Genomic DNA, 21,466 nt, shown 5'->3' on the forward strand with positions numbered 1-21,466 from the left:
CAGAGTGAAAAGCAGAGATGTCCCCTACACTCTCTGCCTTAGGCAGTGCCTAGGGATTCCATGAAACCTGGCTTTCCAATGCCCAGAGGTCAGGCATAGTGCGCTGGGGTCTCTTGACTTAAGCTGGAGTACCTATGTCTACCTGTCCTCTGGTAGCCCTCTCTGAAGGCCCTGGAAAGCGTTCTGCAACATGGATATTTCTAGATTTTCATTCCCATCACACTCAGAACCCATCACCTGTCCTAGGAGGCCCTGCCCACTGGTCGGTGTCTGCTTCATATGGAAATACCCTCAGTGAGTGTGGCTCTGCCCTGGGAATTAGCTACAGGTGACTTCTCTCAATTAAAGGTTGGCAACTCCATCATTGTGGACTCTGGTTTCCTGGGCTCTGGATAAGGCTAAATCCAGACTCCTGAATCTGTCAGCCAAGGATCTGACAAGAAATAGTAGCATGTTCCAGTGTGTTCCTGATAATAAGACTTGCCGGTAAGAAGCCTTGCGCATGCTTAGGATTCTTACAGCTTCCTTGGGCTGGAGAGTCTCCTTCTCTCTCACACCTCAGCATCCCATCCCATCTTTATTCTCATATCTGGAGGTGTTGTTGCAAGAGCTGGGTGACTGAAATTAGAAGAGAAAGAAGGTGTCACTGGAGAAGAAAATGCCCCCAAGAGTGTGCCACAACAAATGCCAGGCAATGTTGCTTTCTGTCACCGGGGCCTTGGCCCTTAGGCTGGGCCTCTGTCTTCTTCTGGGTTTCTTTCTTAATAGATAAATAAGGAGCCAGCTACATCATCCCAAACCCTTTACCTGCTCTGTGGTCTGTGGCCTGGAAGCCGTGGTGAGCTGGCTAAGAGGCAAGCGGGGGGGGGGGGGGGGGGGTTGCTGTGGCTAAACCGCTGGCAGAGGGCCGTGGTCTCTGGAAGGCAAACCCAAATTCACAGTTCTGTGTATGAGAAACAGAGAGGGGGGGGATGCCTCCCCCCCAACCCATCCTCTCTGCACTGACCCTTTAGCTGTGGGTTGCTGGCCTTGCAGGAGAAATGAAAGTGCCACCCCTTCCTCCTGAAAGACCCACCAAAAGGACGTTATTCTCCTCAGAGCACTGTTAATGAGGAAACAAAACTCAAGGTCGGAAAGTGATTGGTTTTTTAGTGATGGCTCCTGCTTTCGTTAGGGGCCATTAGCATTATCAGATGGGATTTCTGAGAAATCCCTGACATGCAAGTGTATACACACTCACACACACACACACACACACACACACAGAGAGAGAGAGAGAGAGAGAGAGAATTTCTGCATCTAAACTTTGTGAGATATTTTTGTCTAACTACACTCTCAAAGTCTGATCCCAAAGAATGTAGACACACCTGTCGGCACTGAGGCAACATGTATGTGTCCATGGTACACTATATACACATGGCACAGGTAGGCAGGGTACTTGTTTAGGCTCTGAGGCACGAAGAGCCTCTGGCTACATGCTGCTGGTCCCAGGTCTCCAGGGCCTGGCACGATTCCAGATGTGTTCCTACTTCTCCTCTGGGAACCCAGGCACAGTCCTCTCGTTTCCATCGTCTCCTTGGGCCCTGAACCCTTTCAAAGCATGTGAATCCATTTCCATGCTGGTCTAAGGCAGCTAGGAGGCCGTTCTGGGGCTTGGAGAACTTATGAATATGGAAGGCAGAGAGGGCCAAAGGGATTTCTTGGTGTGGGAATGTAGTAAGAGCCGGCCTACCCTCAGACTCCCATCCCGCTGCGGTGTCCGTGGTGTTTCAGAGAGCACACCACAAACACCATGCAGCCGGGCTGAGATGTGACTGGAATAACTCAGCGGGTCGGGGAGAATGGCTTTGTGGGAACTCAGAGGAGAGCATCCAGGGTCCTCTCCCATCCACCCTGCCTACCTCCCTCATAGACCACTTGCTGCACATTTCCAGCTGAAGCTGGTCCCTGACCTGCTTTGAGGCTTCGGGTTGAAAACCCTGAATGTGCCACCTGGGTCTGACATCCACAGAGATAAGGTTTTCTACAGCTCCTCCATAAGCTGCTGAGTTCTGGAAGTTTCCAGTATGAACAGTGCCCAGTGGGCAGGCTGTAGGAGGGAAGCGTTTTCCCCTTCATGCTATGGCCCCAGTACTTCACGGATATCCAAGCTCTGCCTATAACATCGCTGATCTGGCTCAGAGTTCCCGAGCAGCTTTGTTTGGTTTTGACCTGGGATTTACTACCAATCTCCTAACACGGGGAAGTAAAGAGCAAGCTTGAAACCCCAGGAAATCTCCAAATCCTGTCAAGTCTAAACCTGTTCAGCCTGCTCTCTGAAATGCCGTTTTCCGGGAGCCCAGGTTAGGGCAAGACTGGCCTCTGCAGACCATCAGGAGGCAGTTTCCCCAGCTCCATGGAGCTCCTACAAGCAAAAGGCCCAGAGCGTTAGTGTTTTGAGCTTCTCCTTGGCATCAATACATGCCCCTCACACCAAAGAGAGGAGACTCTGCCGGCAGCCTTTAAAATCTAGTGGCTTTTTTGGCTCAACTGAGAGGCTGACAATTACTGTGTGTAAGCAAGAAGCCCTGAGATAATCCCTCAGACAGTGCCAAGCAGTGAGACACCATCCGGCACTCTGGCCTGCTCCATCTTCTCACATGGCCAACCTTTTACTTCCATGACTAGGGTATTCAAAAACTCAAATGAGATTCCTGGCCGGCCAGCAAAGACTCGTTGAGCAGGATGAAGCCGCCATGACTCTGGCCATTACATGCCGTGAAGCCTGCACCCACACCATTGTGACAACAGAAAGCACCCCCCCCACCCCCAACTGTGCACTGTCTCCCCAGGACTCTCGATAAGAACACTGCACACACTCCTGATGCGCCCTTCAACTCACATGAGAATTAAGTGCTCCTGCTCTGCCTGGCTGCTGAAACCCAGCCTTACCCTTGAGCCTGGTAACTCTTGTCTCAGCCACTGCAGGAAGGAGGGGCAGCCCCGGACTCTGCGGTTTCTGGGCTGTACACTGTCAGTCACTCTGGACGATACTCAAAGACCATGGCAGCTGTAAGTGCCGAGAAAGAGCATTTTCGCTATGGTTGACGACACCTGGGGAGCCAAGATAATCCCACCCCAACAGCAGGACTCTTCCCCTGGGTAGATGTCCAGCAGGGGGTTGGGGGGAGTGTCTCATGGGGGTCAGTCTTGCGAGGAAGCCTCTCACCTCATTCATTCCCTCCCACTTCCCCATCCAGCTGTACTCTGGCCCCACTCTTCCGCTGCTTCCAAGTGTGGATGAGGTAGGAGTGGCCCGAAGCTGGGCTTCTGAACAAACCACGGAGACAACCCCCTCCCTGAGTCTATGAAGAGCTAGTGCCCACATCCCAAAAGGAAACTGTGATTTCCTAGGGTAGATGGATGGCGGGGGTGGGGTTGAACTAACACAACAGTAAAAAGTCAACTTCTTAATGCCAAGAGGGCTTTAGCGTTGATACAAATTCCCAAATATTATTCTTTCACTCTGGGGCCACCTGATGGATGTTCCAGTCAGCCATAAAAAGTGTAAGTGATCCCTCTCCCAGGAATCTAGCCAATTTTGCTTTCTTTAATAGGAATAAAAGTGAGGGTTGTAAATGTCAAGTAGCAGATTGTGTGGCAACATCAACTGAACCCCGCATTCATGAGCAAATGTACCACTTACCTAACAAAGGTCCAGGTAGGTTTGTTCATTTAAATCACCAGGTTCTCGGGTGAAACTTGAAACATTTTGTCCATATGAGGTGTTGGTGTGGGTTTGACTAGTCCCAGCCCAATGAATTTGGGGATTCAAGTGTGAGATCTGCTCATGCACGTGTGGGCACACCAGTGCGTGTGGACGTATGTGTATGTGTTATGTACCGAAGGTCATGCAAGCCCTAAATATGCAGATTCTGTTTGTGGTCCCCAAACAGACTTTGTGCTTTCAACCTAGAAAGTTCACCATCAACTGAGATGAGAAATTCAGACACCCCAGGGAAAGACCAGGTGGAAACTGGCCAGAGACAGCTTGCCAGCCTGATGACAGTCCCACTGAATTCTGGGAAGATGAGCGGCTGCATCCTGGAGGTCCCTGTGACATCTGAGAAGGTGCTACCGTAATTCAGCTCTCCTTAGCGACCACTGGCTGGCAGGATGCCTGCCTGCCAAACACCTGGCCCGAGATATGGCCTGGCCAAATGCCAGCAGGTGACCTTTGAAAGAACCAGCCCTTTCAGCTACAAATCTAGCCATGCCTGTGACAGCCGGCAGATCCCCAATACAAGATGAACCCCATCCTGTGGCCATGCTCGCCTGTCCCTTCACCTAGGTGGAGGGTCTAGCACATGCCCGATGTATGGAAGAGTGAGTGAGGGCCTGATGTTTAGTGTTCTCTCTCCTCCCCCCACCCCAACTTCCTCTCCAACCCCCTAGGGTAAGACAGCTACACTGCAGTGTAGGCTGGATTTCCTTTCCCACTTAATCCCTCTGGGTGTCCCTTCCAGGCTCTCTTGGGAGGCAGTCAGCCTGAGTCACTTCCACAGGTCACGGGACTGAGCGCAGATTATAAAAGGAGGCTGGAGACTTAAGTGGCTTCAGGTCAGGCCACAGACAAGCATAGACACCTCTTGAGTAGAAGTCATAGTAACTGGTCACTTAGCAGTCCCAACACCCAGCTTTGAGTCAGGTGGCATGACTTCCGGAACACCAGTCTACATAGGTTTGGGAACTGTAAGGAGGCCCGTGTCTTGTGTGTTTCACTGTCCTCTGGAATTCTTAGGATTTTTGTGGCTCTGTCAATACCATCTGAGGAACTATATCACGTTAGCAAAAATGTATCCAAAAGATAAGCCCATTGGTTGTAGCATTTATTGTTAATTGAATTTTCCCAGAAATGGCAGCTGAAAGATTGTTAATGTTCATGAATTTATATCAAGTGAAACATCTGTTCCTCTTAAGCTAAATTCCAGCACAGTCGTCGTCGTCGTGCCTCGTGAATTAGATCTGGGAGCAAAACGCTTCTTGTTCTTTGCACAGATTAGCAGTTTCAAAATAGACCCCAGAATGACACACCGCAACCGAGGCTGGGAGAACACAACCACTTGGGTGGGAATGTTGGCGCCAGACGCTTACATGAAGTTTCTGCTTTGGTGGGAAAGATCACAGAATTGTCAGAGCAAAATGTGGCAGTCAGGGGGTCTGGGAGGCAAAGACTGCTATTTCGGAGGGGAGAGGAGACGGCCTGTGAGCAAACTGAAGGACAGACAGAAGGACAGATGGAGTTCCATGATGTCTCTCAAGCCTCTAGGGGTGTTGCCAGGTGTGGTTCTAAGACTCTAAGCTCTAGTTACAGCCTGGAAGGAGCCCCGTCACCTTGCCAGATCAAAGATGCCTGTATTCCAGCGCGTGTGGCCCTTGTGTGGTTATTGAAGCTGTGGTCTATATGCCGCTTGGGAAAAGTCATCTCTAACCCCCAGTGGCTCCTGGAACGTAGCCCACCAGTCCTTCCCCCTCTCTGCTACTTACATTCCTCCCTGCCATGACAAAATACCTGAGAAGAAGTGATTTAAGGGAGAAAAGAGTTTATTTTTGTCACAGTTTGAGGGTACAGCCCACCTTGGCAAGAACATGAGTTATCCTATTACCTACTGTCCCCCAATCAGAAGCAGGGAGTAGACAGGAAGTCAGCTATAAACCCAAGGCTCACTTCCTCCACTGAGGCACCATCTCTTGAAGGTTCCACACCTTTCCAAACAGCGCTGACAACTGGGAATCCATCGGTCAAATCTGTGACGCTATGGAGGGCAGTTCGCTTTCAGGCTACACACCCCCCCCCCAGTAGCACTCACCATCCAGTTCCCTGAAGGAAAAGCTACTATGGTATGATGTTAGGCAGTCTGGTCCTGTGTCTTCTCAAAGGACAGTGGGAAAGGTTGCCTGAGTCCAGGCCTGACCAGTGAGCGCAAGACAGACAAAAGGAGCTGTGTCCAGCTGGAACCCATCATAGCAACCTTAGGGTTCCCCAAAGCCACTGCACCCTCACATTCTGCCTGGGAATAAAGCTCTTCCCAGGCCCAGAGAGCCTCTTGGCTCCTTTTCTGCCCATTTACTGGAGAGCCCAGGGAAGGGAAGGGCCTTTCCTAATGCTATTCATAGCTGGACCTCCTTAAAGAACCACCCTGGATAGAAGAGAGAAGACATTTTCATCTGCCTCCTCTCCCAGGCTCTTTTCAGGGAGCCACCTTGTGCCCACCAGAAGAGACCCTTCTATAATAACCTGGTGTCCACACTCCCTGTGGCTGCCCACCCTGCCCCCACTCCCAGGAGGGCCACGCTGGAGTTCACTCTGTGCGGCCAGCGGTGTGTCCCCTGGGTGAGGTAAGGCCCATAGACCCTGGCAATCTCAGGAAAGCTTGACTGTCCATGGGCAAAGCCGAATGCCCTCACTCAGGAGTTAGCCCCCTGCACCCACATTGGACTCAGGGAGCTGGTGTGATAGAGGACCGTCCTACCACCCTCAGGCTTCCACCCTTCCGCCTGCTTAGGACACTATCCAAGCCCCTCTGCCTCCCTTCTCTGCGGAAGAGGAGGAGGCACGGTAAAGTTAACAGCTGGTTAGACCTAAGTCGGCCAAGGGCTGGGCTCGCACCTGCAAAGCAGGCCAGCAGGGAACCAGTGGAGTGCCTGCTAGTTAGCAGAGAGTGTGTAAGTATGAATGGAGGGTCGGGGGAGGGCGATGAGGGGGAAGTGGGCAAAGTCTGGCGGAGAAGGAGGTGGGAGAGGGCTCACCAAAGGCCCTCAGTGAGGAAGGAGGAAGCAACAAGACCCATGCACGCACTCACACCCTCACCATTTCCACGCAGACACTCTCAGAGCGTGGGCTTCTCCATGCCTGTCTGTCTCCCCAATGCTGCTCCTCCCCTTGACCCTCTGGAGTCCTCCAACCCCACCCACAGCCAAGAATGGCACTTCACCTGGCAGAGAATGAAGACAGTCCCTTTGAGGCACAGTCTGGCAGAGGCCGAGTGTGGAATATTCACAGTTCCTCCCCTGCTTCCCTTAGCTTTGCAGTAGCAAGTGTCCCTTTGATGGACACTTAATTCTGGAGGCCACTCCTGCTTCCTATCTCCCTCTGCTCACAATATTAAATGCGGCTAAGTCTGCACATTCCTGCTGCGATCATCTCCCTCCGCGTGGAGGGAGCAAGGCCAGAATGGGAACATTTTAGAATCTTCAAAGAGGGACAATTATTGAGGGAGCCAGATTAATGAGGTGTCATGGCAACTTAGCCAGATCTGCAGCTGACCTTTCTCACAGAGAACAGGCTTGATAAACGCAGTTCATTACCAAGTTCTGACAGAAAAATAGGAACACACTCTGGGCTCCTCAGTGCACCGATCAATATTGTATCTGTCAAAGAAAGCGTGGTCTAGACGCAGGAGGATCCTGGGACTAACTGGACAGCCTCTGCTGTGTGGGGGACCCTAGACCAGCCAGAAAGTGGCTTGGGAGCTTTCTGACAGCCAATCAGTCAGAGAGGTCCTAGAGTGGGAACAGCCCTGGAGTAGAGGAATGGAGGGAAAAAAATCCAAGATGACTTCCTCACTCCATGGGACTACATGTATAGAGTTAGTTGTCAGCTACTTCAGTGAAGGAGACAAAAATGAATGAGCTCCATCTCTCCTCTGGGGGCAACCCGCCAGTGTCATCAAGGATACCTCAAGCCAGATGGCCACATGCACTAACAAAGTCCTTTCACAGTTCCTGTTTTGACACCATGATATAAGATGTTAAGGTGCCTAGGGCCCCCCACCCCATCAAGCTTAGGTGGTCCTCAGGCTCCCTTAGGCAGTCTCATTAGTGATGTTGGTGTTGGTTGTATTAGCTGCTTTTCTCATTGCTGAGACAAAACTGACTTAAGAACAAAGTGATTGGGGCCCACGGTTTGAAGGGTACAGCTTGTCATGGTGGGGAAGGCATGGGGACAGGAGCATGAGGTACCAGTCACATCGCATCCATATTGCAGAGAGACATGGATGCTGGTACCCAGCTGGCTTCCTCCTTTTTTCCTTTTTATTTAGGCCCCAGGACATGGGACGGTGCTGCCCATATTCAGAGGGCTACCTCTTTGGAAACTCCCTCACATACATCCTCATAAGTGTCTCTCCTAAGTGATCCTAAATTCTGTCATTTTGACAGTGGAGATAAAACATCCCACAGGCCAAGTTCAGCAGCCTGTAACATTTATGTTCTGAATTTCCTTGCCCCAGGCTGGCCCAAGAAGCCTTGGACTAGAGATGGGTGTGTTGTGAGTACCCAAGCCTCTGCCACACACCCTCCAGGAACCTTCTCCTTCCAGGAGCCAAGTGTGCTGAAGCCCAGACTAATGCTGGACCCTGCTCTGGTCCAGGAATGTCACATGCCCTCCCTTCCTGGAACCCTAGGCAGAGGCTGCCTTAGCCTCCAGCCAGCTGGGTTGACATCAGCTGCACACACTAAATGAATATAGATGATTGGTTGTATTCATCTTGTTCTGTTTTGCTTTGTTGCCTTTTGAGTAGTGTCTCTCACTCTATCCCTGGTTGGCCAGAAGCTGTATAACTCAGACTGGCCTCAAACTTGGGGTGATCCTCCTGCTTCTGACTCCTGAGTGTTGTGATTACCACCCCTGGCTTGATTTTATTTATTCGTCCACGTGGTTATCTGCTTATCTCTTCAATTGGCACATCATTCTTTTATCATGCAGAAGTCAGGGGACAACTTCATGGAGTCACTTCTCTTTTTCCACCTTTACACAGGTTCCAGGGATGGAACTTAGGTCGGTACACCTAAATGGTTTGAACCAGAAACAGGATTTGGAGCCTCGGGTAGACAGGTCTGGCAGATGCAAAAGTGTGCATTGTCCTGTGTAGCTGGGCCATTCCTGTCTATCTCCATGAAAGGGGACAGCATGAAGTGTGCACTAAACCTAGGTCACAGTGAACTCTCCTGGGAAGACAGACATCTGGGGTCAAGCCTGGATTAGGGAGGAAAGCTCACCCTGAGACTGAACTGGAAGACTGGCAGATAACATGGAATGGTGGCACAGAGCCACCGGAAGGCATTTGTGGAAGCATCAAGTGTGTCCCCAGGAGGAGAGCTAGACCACAGACTCTAAAGTGATGGACTCCATTGGTGCCTAAATCCCTATACCTAGGTGACTTTCTCTGCTGTGTCCTCAGATCTTCCCAATGTGTGGGGTGAGGGGACAGAACAGAAGAGTTCAGTGACTCTAGACAGGTGACTTAATGATTTGAGTTTCGGTGGAGTTCTCCATGCCACTCATTGGAAGCATGGCTGCTCTGGTGATGAAGAGAGATCAAAGACTCCCTGCCAGAGACTGGGGGTGTAACTCAGTAGTAGAATACGTACTTGCCTAGTGCTCACAAGGTCCTAGGTTCAGTCCCCAGCAATGCAGAGGCCAGACAGGGGTGATGCCCAGGAAAGGAAAAAAGAACAGGAAATGGGAACATCGGGTTTCTGTGTCTGGATCCCTGCCCTAGCTCCCACACTAGCCTATGGCCTCTTCATGCTTCTGAGATGGACCAACCACCCTCCCCTGCCTTGATGTTGTCCACAGGCCTATGAGTGACTCTCTAGCTCCACTGACTCCAGCTGCTCTGGGTGTGCCCTGCACACCTTGCTGTTCCCTCAGCCCCCTTCTGTAGCTCACACTGTCCTCACACTGCAGGTCTGAGCCTCTGCACAGCTTTCCCCTCTCCCCTTACCTGATCTCCTACTCCTTAAGACACTCTTAAAGGCTTAGCAGGCACACATAGAATGTCAATACATGCTGCTACACAGCTGGGCAATATGGCTGGTCAACATAGGACACTGATCCTGGAGACTCGGGGCACTCAATGGGGCTCCCAGCTTGGCTTTTAGACACACAACAGAAGCCTCTGGGTGCTCAGAAAAAAAAAAAATTTTTTGAGACAGGGTCTCAGATAACCCAGGCTAGCCTCAAACTTGCCATGTAGCTGAGGATGGCCTTGAACTTCTGATCCTCCTGCCTTCACCTAGGAAGTTCCAGGGTAACAGGCAAGTATCACCACTCCCAGTTTTATGCAGTGCTGGGAACTGAACCCAAGGTTTCTTGCATGCTAAGCAAGCACTCTGAAAATTAAGTCGTATCCCCAGCCTGAAGCATCCAAGATTCAGCAGGAGAGCAAAGCCTGAGATGTTACCACAGCCCCCTAGTTCCACCTCGTCAGAACCACCTCGTGGTCTTCCCAGCTGCCCATGTTGGAGAGGGTCTAGCTATAGACCCTTGGTACGGGGCAGCAGGCAGCTCCGAGAAGCTCTGAGAAGGTTGGGGAACCAGCAAGCCTAAGACCTTACGACCCATCTGACCTGCCTACTCTAACCTCCAGGGAACCCTGCTGCTGTCACAGGTTTGCAGGATGGTCACCTCTGACTAGCATGTCTGAAGGAGGCCTTCTGCTGACACCGCTCTAGTCACTGTGGACACCAGCTTCCCATCATCTGGTGCAGGTGCCTGTCCCCGGGAAACCTGACAGTCCCTGTAGTTTGTGTACAGCCTCCACATGGACATGTCTGCCAGCACCCACCCAGCAGCTAAACAGCTACCCCTCCATTCCTGCTCTGTTCCCTTATTTCTGCTCCATTTGCCAGCACAGATTTCACCCTCTGGTAAGGGGCGATGGGCTAGACTCAGGCAAGATCATCCTACTCTTTCCCCAAAATAGTTTTTTGAGAAAAATTCCAGCCACCAGACACATTCTTCCCAGCCACATTGGCTCTGTCATGAGACCAGGCCATGGAGGTGATGCTCAGTACTCCACAGCCATGTAGGTTTAAAAACAGGGTATGTCTATGGGTCCCAGGAACTCTCGAGAATGGGTCACCTACCAGGCAAGAGAAGGATGTGAGCAGGTCTGGGGATGGGAGAGGACCCTTCTGTCAGAGCATGGCGACTCCCAGGGAGCAAATAGATTTGATTATATTGAACACAGCAATTGATTTTTTTTCTTCTAAATAAACACACAAAGGAAATAGTAACAGGCATTTGTTTCTGACAAGAATCAATTGACCCCAAATTGGAAGAAAATATAGAAACACAAACAAGTGCAAGAAAAAGTGTTTCAGCCACCTGGGCTTCTCCAATGAGAGGAGGAGGGCAGGAGAGAGAAACAGCTCGTCACCCCTTTCCCACTGAGGAGCTGCTGTGAATCTGTGCTCTCTCCATCACGGTTCCAACAACTGAAAGTGGGAGAGTGGCTACCGATCACTGAGCGTTGGTTCAGAGTAAAGATATGGGTGACGATGTTAATTAACCCTCATGTAGGATGCACTATTACCCCATTTCTCAGATGAAATCACTGAGGCCCCTTGTCCCAGGTTACACAACCGAGAAGCAGCCGAGCTTGGACTCACAAACCTAGTGGTCCCCAAACTCAAGCCTGTTCACTGTCTGGTCCTGAGAGGTTAACCTGACACTTTCAACTGATGTTAAAATTCTGGGGGCTGGGTGGTGGTGGCACACACCTTTAATCCCAGCACTCCGGAGGCAGAGGCAAGCAGATATCTCTGAGTTCAACACCAGCCTGGTCTACAGAGTGAGTTCCAGGATAGCCAGGACTGTTTCAGAGAAACTCTTGTCTCGAAAAACCAAATAATAATAATAATAATTCAGGGAAGAGGCCCTAACTCCAGACAGTCTATCCCCAGCACCCACTGATCTTCCGTTTAGAATGGAGGGCGGGGAGCCCACACCAGCACTCACCAGATTCAACAAGGCCAGGCTCAGGCAGTGTTTGGTGTCCCCAGGGGGAGTGGGACACAGGGCTGGAGGAACACGGCTCAGTGACATCCCTGCAGCCCCGGCTTACTGGCTCACACCATGTGTGGTGGCCTCGTCACCGGCAAGATAAACTATGTCACGTCGCAGTGCATCACAGGCCTCATTTGCCAAAGCACCGTGCTACGCTATGCGTTCAGCAAGCGCGCCCCTGATAAAAGGCCTAAGAGTAATGGGCTGTGCGCTCTGGCTTAATCTCCTAAAGCTTCCTTTTGTTTCTTGGTCATGGACTTGTGTACACATGTTTGTTTTCAAATAACCCAGCTCTGGGAGTGTACCTAATTACCTTAAGCAGGGATTATTAGCCCTGTTAACTAAAACTCCCTAATCTATGAGGCCAAGGATTCAAAAGCAGCCTTTAAGATAGGATTAAGACAAAAGGCAAACTGTGACGGAATAAAATTGGGGCTGGCTTTCCTCGCACTGTGGGACAACAGTTGCCAGTTCCGCTGGAAGAATTTCCCCCATCCCATCTGACTCACATAGGCACCCACTTAAATATCAGTAGGCTGGATGGGTGGGCAGATGGACAAGCAAGCCCCCTCCATGACAGTGGCACTGTTTACATTTCCTGTTTACGCTGGAAATGTCCCAGCAACTGCTTATGAATGAGAAGGATGAATGGATTGACGGGTGAAACATTCTCTCAAGTCTACAGGGTACGTGTGACGTCACAGCCCCGTCTTCTCTTTCCAGGTGACATGTGCAGCATGGCTGGCTATGCTCGTCTCAAAAACGTCCTTCTGGCACTCCAGAGCCGCAGACAGCCGCTCCAGCAGGGAACCAACAGGCAGAACCTCGCCTCCCAGAAGCGCCTCTTGGTGGAGTCACTGTTTAAGGAGTTGGATACTGACGGCAATGGCCACCTCAGCAGCTTGGAGCTGGCTCAGGTGGGTATGGCATTCAGTAGGGCCTGAGGAGAGATCCCGTGCGGCACCTGTGGTGAAGAAACATTCCTGGGCAGAGACCGTTGTTTGTGACTGTCTCTGTCACGGGTTGCCAGGGGACCCCCTCTCCTATCCTTCCCAGGATTCACAGCTTGTTGTCAGCTCCTCTGAGAATGTCTTACACACAAAATTCTGCCCATGTCTCCCTGCCACCTGCCACCCCAGCCCATGTTTACAAACCGGTTTTGATGCTTCCTCAGCTCGCAGGCAAAGCCTCCCTCAGAGGGGCTGCCCACTGGTGTTTTCTTCAGAAAGCCAGCCTTGGACACCTGTCATTTTCCGCAGCGGAAATGTCAAAGGGGAGCAGCACTTGTTACAGTGAGTGTCTTTGGCACTCCAACCTGGGCGTCCCCAAGGCCTCTGCCCAGTGACAGTGATGCACTTTGGCATCCAAATACCAATGGCCCAACCCGCCAGCTGTTTTTCTTGTGGGGAACCCTGTGTCCACCCCTCCATGGCGCTCACCTGAGAGTGTCTGTACAGCCCAGCCAGGTTTGCCTCTTCTCCAAAGGCTGTGGGTTAGAAGGTATCACTCTAACTTTAAGGAGGTTCTACGTCACAAAAGAAGCAAGAAAGAGCAATGTCACTGCCTGGGGCCACTGTCACAGCCACTGCCAGGGAGAGGTCTGGAGGGTTCTGGTGGCAGGAAGACAGGCATGGGACAGAAGGGCTGTGTTGTTCTAGTCCAGTCAAAGTAGATATGAGCAAGGAAATGGGTGCAGCATTTCCAAATGAGTGGTCCATAGAAACCACTCCGCCCAAGGGACCTCAGAGTGCTCACCCAGAGGAGAGGTGACAGGGATGCAGTCTCACCTTTGATGCCAACTTAGGGGACTCTTAACCATGACACACGGACCTCGGCTAAAGGACAGCCTGGGGCTGGGGCAGTGGCTCAGCAGGTAAGGCATCTGCTCTGTGAGTGTTCAAACCAGAGTTTGGATGCCCAAGAAGCCTTGTAAAAGCCAGGCGGGTGTGGCGTCAACCTGTAAACCCGGTATAAAAGAAACAAAGACAGCAGCCCAGAACAAGCGCTGGCTTCAGTGAGAGGACCTGCTCTAATGGCGTTGAGAGTAGTCCAAAACAGCTTCTGTGGGCGCATGCCTGTGCAGCACTCATGTGCAAGCATGCAGATGCACGCATGCTCAGCAACAAGAACCAAGCTGATGGCCAGATCTTTGAGCAGGCCCTTTGCCCGTGGTGGCTAAAAACCACCGTTTTGCTTTTATGGAGTGACAGCCGCTAAGAATGCAAGCTTCACATCCACGCAGCCTGCAGTCAAGGTCTGCTGCCAGCACTCAGGAGCTAGTGAGTCTCAGGAGGTACCTCACTCCCAGGCCACCATTCCTCAGCCGTGAACCTCGCAGGGCCATCACGAGAGTTAATGGTGCTGAGACAGGAAGACACGTGACGTGTGTAAGCATTGTACTTGGCACATGGGATGTTCCCAGTGGGCAGCAGCGTCGTCATCATCATTAACCTCATTGTGCCCCCTTCATCCTTCAGCATCCTCTGGTGCTGGGTCGGGACCCCTACTGTCCCACTTCACAGACGTTTGTAGAGGAGGAACCTGAGGCTCTAGGGAATCAAGTCGCCAGTGACTCTGTGCCACTCACCACACAAACCCAGGCATCCTAGGAAGCCTGCTACCCACAGATGGCATGGTGTCATCGTGCCTGTATATGGCTACTCTGTCAGTGATAGTCAGCCCTCAGCTCTGGCTGAACCCCAAGGAGCAGAACGGGGAGCCCTCCTATGATGAGAATGACTCTGGGAAAGCCCAGAGGTCTTATGATTATGACTATCTGCAGGAACACACCCCACCTGTCATTCCTCATACTGCAGGCTGAGCAGGAAGCATGGGGCAAGTGACATCAGATTGCCCTGGGCAGACGCAGCTGTGAGCACCTGGCTACCCACGTGACTCCCAACAGACCTTCTTGGGTTCATTGCTCTAACCTGGCAGAGACGTGGCCAGAGGCACCTGATGCCATTAACAAGCATGGTAATTGGACTATGATTTCCTCTTTAAATTTTAATATGTTTAAAGCCCATCTCATAAATCCGCCAAGCAGAGCCCAGCTAATATGGGCCTTGCCTTGACACTGAGTCAAAGGCGCCGGAGGGAAGAACTCGTCGGTCCTATGAAAAGTTAATCAATTTCCGATGTAGAAATAGACAAAGGGAAATTTCCATCTTTGGAAGATTGATCTGAGGCGTCACGGTTGATCTCCTTTTTATCGAACACGCTCACTTGCTGGGTGAAGGGTCATTTTTTTTTTTAACATTATCACATTAAATTGCCTTTAATATAGCAGACCAAGCCTGGAATGTTAAACAAAGAGAAAGATGCCTCTGCCTCCACCCCCCAAAATAAAACAAAACCATTTCCTCTCACTCGATTTCCTTTACAGCACCTCCCTTGCCCAGCCTGTGGCTCTCAGCACTCAGCAAGCGAGGAGGGTGTGTGGACTTTCTACCCATACGACCTTCAGTGTGTGGCTGGTTGTGATGGGGGCAGGGTTCTGCGTCTTGTGGGTTAAACCATAACCACAGAGGAATCCACAAGAGTCCACCAATAGCTCCTAAATCAGAATCCTGACTCAAGGGTGATATTTGTGGCCCTGGAAGAACATGGAAGGCAGGGTAGGCTCAGGTCTTCCTGTGGTTCGAACATAAATGCCCCCACAGGCTCAGCGTGTCTGAACACAGTCCCCAGCTGGTGGTGGTGTTTGGGGAGGTCATGGGACCTTTAGGAGACAGAGCCTTGCTGGAGGAAATACATCGGAGGTGGGGGCTTGAGGCTTAAAAGCCTGGTTCCCACCTCGCAGGTGCCCTGTGTTTCCTGGGCAGAGATGTAATCTGACAGTCAGCGTCCTGCTTGCCAGCCTTCCCTGCCACTGGCACGGCTTCCAGGACTCCAGGACTCGGTGGCACTCTGTCCCCGGCTGCCTTTGCCGGGTTGTTTTATCACAGCAACAAAAAATGCTACTGAGACAGATCTGGTCAGCAGCTGCTTTCTGGGCATGCGCTGTGGCAAGCAAACTCTGTTAACAGTGGTGAGGGCTGGTGCGTGATTGAGGGGTACAGTGATAAAATATGGCATTTCTTTTCTCGTCACTGTAATATGATACCTACCAAGAAGCTACTTGGAGAGAGGTGCTTCCTTCTGGCTCACAGTTTGAGGGGATGCAGTCTATTGTGGTGAGAAAATAGGGTGACAAAAGTATGAGGTGGCTGCTGGCCACCCTGTGTCATCCATCGGGAAGATAAGTGCCAGTGTTCGTCAGGTTTTACAATCCCCACCCCCTTAATTCAGTCTGGGTCCCCAGCCCAGGTATAGGGCGGGTCTTCCCTCCTCACATAAACCTCTCTGGTATCTTCCAGATCGTTCCAACTCCAGTCAGGCTGACAATGAAAATTAACCCTCACACACACAGTAGCCTGGGATCCCACCCTGAGGTCAGCTGTTAGCTGGCTTCCTGTATCAAGCCCTTCTCTAGTCTGTTCCCCCCATTAACAGCACAAGTGACAGACAAGTGACCCCAAAGGTTCTTCCTCCCTTAGATCCCCTGGCTCTGCCTGCAAGTCATGGAGACCACCGCCCCGAGGCCTGGCACTTCCTTCTCCGAAGCTCATTTTCCTTATCTATAAAATGAAGGATTCAAGTCAGACAAGACCAGAGATCTCTGGATACTCCCCAGTGCCGCAGCCTGCATGGCTTTGGGATTGCCCTGAGCAGGGAAATGAGGGAATGAAGAAAGGACAGACATACAGACACACATGAAACTGGGGTGGGTCATTCACTCCCATGGAGACGCACCAGCCACAGCCTTCTCATCTGAATTGAGAAGGCAAGTCCATTATATACAGCTGAACCAGGAAGTGGGTTTCACTAATCCAGATGGGGGTTTCTGGAGGGGAGAAGTTCAAGCTGCAGCCATCCAGGAGGAGGAGGCTGTGGTCTGCACACACAGTCAACATCTGCACATGGACGCAGGGGAAGCCCAACCTAGAAAAGGTCTTGCCATTCCCATGGGTCTCAGGCATCGGGGTCCTGGATGGGACCATGGTCATGTCAACAGCACACATTTATTCACGGTTCAACCGTTCCCACACCCCAAGGCCTTTCTTTACGCTTCCCTGAGTCTCCACTAGACCCGGTGCATTTTCCAGCAGCAGCATCCGTGATGCTGAGCTCGCTGGTGACTCAGGCTTTGTCTCTTCTCACCTCACAGTATGTGCTAAAGGAACAGGACCTGGACGGTTCCCTGAAGGGATGCTCACCAGGTGATCTCCTGCAATTTGATGACTACAACAGCGATGGCTCCTTGACCCTCGGGGAGTTCTACACGGCCTTCCGTAAGTGAGACCTCTCCACAGCGCTAGGGGAGTGGGCACTGATTTCCTCAGATATGCCATGCCTTGGTAGTGATGGGCCTCCGAAGCCTGGACCCCAGGTACATAGGGCATGTGAGCCTGGCTTCAGCAGTCTGCCAGGTAGATTTGGCTTTGATGTGAAAGAAGTCGAGATTGTTCTGTACAAGCCTGAGCTGTAAGAAAGGGGCAAAACCAGATGGGTGGGAGGGAGAGGGCTCGCCAACCCTCTGCCTTTTGAATAACTATGTTGCGCATTGATGGAGGGATTTGGGCTGTGAATACAGCAGAGCTGTAACAACAATTCTCTTGACTGCATATCATGTGATTTTTCTTTTCCTGGAGAGACATGAAGACATGTTTATTTACCTCAGATATGACATCGGTGACAGACCACAGAAATGACTCCACCCAAGTCCAGCTTAGTGAACCAGAGGAGTTATTGGAGTTACTTTAGAGGAGCCTGGGTGACTCAAAGGGTGCAGTATCGCTGAAAAGCCCACTGTAGTGTGGGCAATAGCTCATGGGTTAACGACCTTCAGCAGGACTTGAAGGCAACTTGATTGATCAGAGTCTCTTCTACCATGCAACTTCCATTACATAGATAACTTGAAGGAAGGGGGGAATCCTGTGAATCTTGTGCGTTTCAGGAGCTTCCTGGCCTTGTTGTGTTTACTTCCTGAGTCATAAGCCTCCCTCATTACTCCAGGAGAGAATGTTTCAATTCAGGGAAAACTGTTCTACAGCACTGAACATGGAGGCAACTGGACTCCACTGGAGAGCCCTGCTTGGAGGGAGACTCTGAGGGAAGGGCTGGAGGCATGGCCAGGCAGAAGCTGGGTCCAGTAACTGTCCAAGAGCAATGGAGGAAGTCTCTATGCCCAAGAGAGGTAGCGGGTTATCTAGAGAAGGCACAGACAGTGAGTACTCCTATTGGCGTGGAAGTGGGGGCCCTCAACCTCCCTCAAAGAGCAATTCTCAGGACAAAACTCCTTAGCTAACATGCTGTTATAGCCTCTAGCTATTGCCCAAAGAGGCCCAGGCTTGATCAGAAACATTTCATAAGGTTAGGCATTGTCATAATCTTGTAACTATCTTAAGGTGGTCTTTTTGTCCCCACCTCAAAGCAGACTTACTGGAACTAAGCAAGTTTTACAGAAGCTGAAATGTACAGGTTTCTAGTTAAGACAGTTTTATCTTTAGCAAACAGGACTTGCTGTCTAAGTGGATATTGGCGGTGGTCACTTCTCAAGGGCCAAGAGCAGATGCACACCTCCTTTGGGAAATGGAAGCAGTGGGCAGGTTTGCAAGAGCAGACATCAGTAGATCAGTGTTAGCTCTGTCGGGCCAACCAACAGTCAGCTGGGTAGCTGGGTAGAGGCGTGCGCATTGAAGAGACAATGAAGACTTTCTCACAGCCCTTCAAGGAGACTCTGTGGGCCAATCAGAACTTTCTCACAGCCTTGGAGCAAACAAGCTTGAACTCTATTGACTCAGAATAGACTTCAGATTCAAACTGGGAAACTGAGTCAGTTGTGGGCTCCCACATAGCTCTGTGGTCTCAGATGGGAGACAGCTTCCTACCCTTGTGTACCTTCCTGTTTCCCAAGTCGGTTTGCTGATCATAATGTTCACGCTTGCTATTTTCCTTTTCTTTTTCACTACCATGTCCTGAGTGGCTCCTGCTTGGGTTCCCTGGTGTGTGCCACACCTGGAGATGACCTGCTTAGAGACTCCATCCAGCTAACTCTGGGTGGGGCTTGCTGACATGAGAGGTAACCTCAGAGAGGTCTACCAGGGCCCACACTGGAGGAGGGCAGCTAGCGTGCTGGGCCCATGCTAGAGACCAGAAGAACATGCTTTGCCCTAAAGAGGGGAATCCCATTTATATTCAAGGGTACTCTGGTCTGCTTAGAGCAGGTAGTGTGTGAACCCAGTGACGTGCTTGTGGGCGTTCAAGCTCCAGGCAACCGATGGTAGGTGTTGGCCTTGGGGAGGCAGTACAAGCTCCTGAAGACACTGAACTTCCTAAGCCACAGAATTTAGAATCTCTCCTCCTAGCACTCATCAGGGATTTCATCTTCACAGAAGGTGTCCCTGCAGTGTAGTGACACCACTTTGAGCTCTGGTTACTCCCAAGAGGCAGTCCTTCTGTCTTGTTGGCTAAAGGAGTTTTGTGGCAAGTAGAAGATATACTTGAAAGACATAAAGGAGAGAAGCAAGTGATGTTTCTCTGCAGGAATTGCCTGTGTTCCTGTGTGGTTCTGTGGGGAAAGAGAAGGCTTTCCAGTTCACAGCATCTTTGGTGTCCAGGGTTACCAGCCAACTGCTACTGCAAGGCTTTGTTTGACGTACTATGACTATGTTTGGTCTCAAGCATCCTCATCCTTGCCAGCTAGTAAAACCTGTATCTGCTGATACTAGTTCATGATAAAGTGTGAGTGACTTGTAAGCTTGTCCTGTTGCTAGAAATACCCGTTTGGAGCATCAAGAGGTTATTTGCAAAAACAAATCTTGAAATTTTAAAATGTTTAGGGAGTTGACTATTAAATGGTCAGGAACTTTGTAAATACATAGCTGAGCAGTCAGAAGCTCTAAATCCACAGTAGTGGAAATCTTACCACCTCCAATATCTACAACCACATAAAGGCTACACAAAAGGGGGAAGAGTAGCTATTTTATTATTATTATTATTATTATTATTATTATTATTCAGAAAGACATGCTAAGTGTTGACCTGAATAGCACAAAAGAGACCCTCCCTGTTGACCCCAGTTCATCAGTGGTCTCTCCATCCACTTCCCTTAATAACACTAGTCCCACAGAACTCAGATGGACTAGGGAAGCAGAGTCAGGAGGGACAACAGCCAGACTTGTTCTCCAAGTCAGGAAGTGGCATGTTTTCCGGGAACAGATCTCATGCGTGCTGCCTAAACTCCAACTCCTCTACAGAGAACTCTATATCACCCTGAAGACACACTTGCATGTAGGGAGGGAGTGTCTAGATTGGGTTAGTTGAGATGGGAAGACCCACCACTAGATGTGGTCAGAACCAATCCGTGGGCTGGGGTCCTAGATGGCTTGAAAAGGGGAAGGCAAGCTAGGCACCGGAACTGATCTCTCTCTGCTTCCCGACTGTGGGTACAATATAACCAGCTGCCTCACATTCCTACTGCATGACTTCCCCACCACGATGGCCTGTATCCTCTCAAACTGTGAGCCAAAACCAACCTGAAGTTGCTGTTGTCAGGCAGCTGGTCACAGGAGTCAGTAAAGTAATTAATACAGCTATGTACCACCACTCATGTGGCCAGCGATGGCACACCCTCGATCCTGGGGATGGATCTGGAGCCAAACAGCAAGCTCTTGGTTTTGCTCCTGAGGAAATGCAAGCATCTCTACAACCCCTGAAGATAGATAGATGGTTTCTTAAATGTCGATAGTAACAAGAGTGAAGGTCGATATAAACAAGAGCCCCTGTAGGAAAGGGGCACACTGTCCCTTCAGCTTCAGACATAGCTCTCAGGCAGGGCACCCTGATGTCGGCTCCTACCATTCCTAGATTATTATTTGAAAAGCCTTATAATCATCATTTTTTGAAGCAAATTAGATTCTGCGGTTTCCTTGGACTTGTTTCGAACCAGGCAGCCAAACCATTCATCACAGCCCAACCCGAATAATAGATATGCAATAAAATGTAAACTTGCAGCCATTGAGAAAGCCACAAAATGAGTTAACCCGGCTATAAAGACCTGACATGCTGCGGCTCTGAGCATCCAGGGATCAATGGCTTTTCAAAGTTATAGGAACTGCATGCTAATTCCCAGAGCTGTAGTGATAGATGTTTGGCTCGGTGAGTTTTAAATGAGTAATTGAAATGAGACATACCGGCATAACTGACTCCCTAGAAAGCGATGGGCATGCAAGAAATCTCACTAAAAGCCAGCTCTATCTTACACATCTCAGCAACAATATTTTAGATTTAATTTTAACAGCTGGAGTTGATGGGCTGACAGAAGCTGAGAATTTGGATTTTCACTTGGGCTACAAGGTAGGGTAGAAGATACAGGGGGACTCCAGCCCGACAGCCTTCTAAAGCAAACTCTATCACTCTACCGGAGATGATGGGCCTGAGCTAGGGGTGATGATACACACCTTTAATTCCAGCACTTCGAAGGCAAACGTGCATGGATCTCTATGAGTTCTGGGCCATCTGGGGCTACGTAGTGACCTCTCCTCAAAACAAACAAACAAAGATGATGTGTCTGGGTGTTTGCCCTGCAGA

At 50.5% G+C, this 21,466-nt stretch overlaps 1 protein-coding gene across 1 annotated transcript in view; it reads left to right on the forward strand.

The window, feature by feature from the left end:
* The window catches only part of Fstl4 (follistatin like 4), a 416,197-nt gene that overhangs the window by 280,065 nt on the left and 114,666 nt on the right, over positions 1-21,466 (forward strand). The window contains exons 5-6 of the mRNA XM_028855681.1: positions 12,557-12,750; positions 17,043-17,166. Of these exons, the coding sequence (XP_028711514.1) occupies positions 12,557-12,750; positions 17,043-17,166 (318 nt within the window). The remainder of the gene's footprint in view (positions 1-12,556; positions 12,751-17,042; positions 17,167-21,466) is intronic.

This window comes from Peromyscus leucopus, chromosome 8b (assembly GCF_004664715.2).
Source record: "Peromyscus leucopus breed LL Stock chromosome 8b, UCI_PerLeu_2.1, whole genome shotgun sequence".
Classification (NCBI taxonomy): domain Eukaryota; kingdom Metazoa; phylum Chordata; class Mammalia; order Rodentia; family Cricetidae; genus Peromyscus; species Peromyscus leucopus.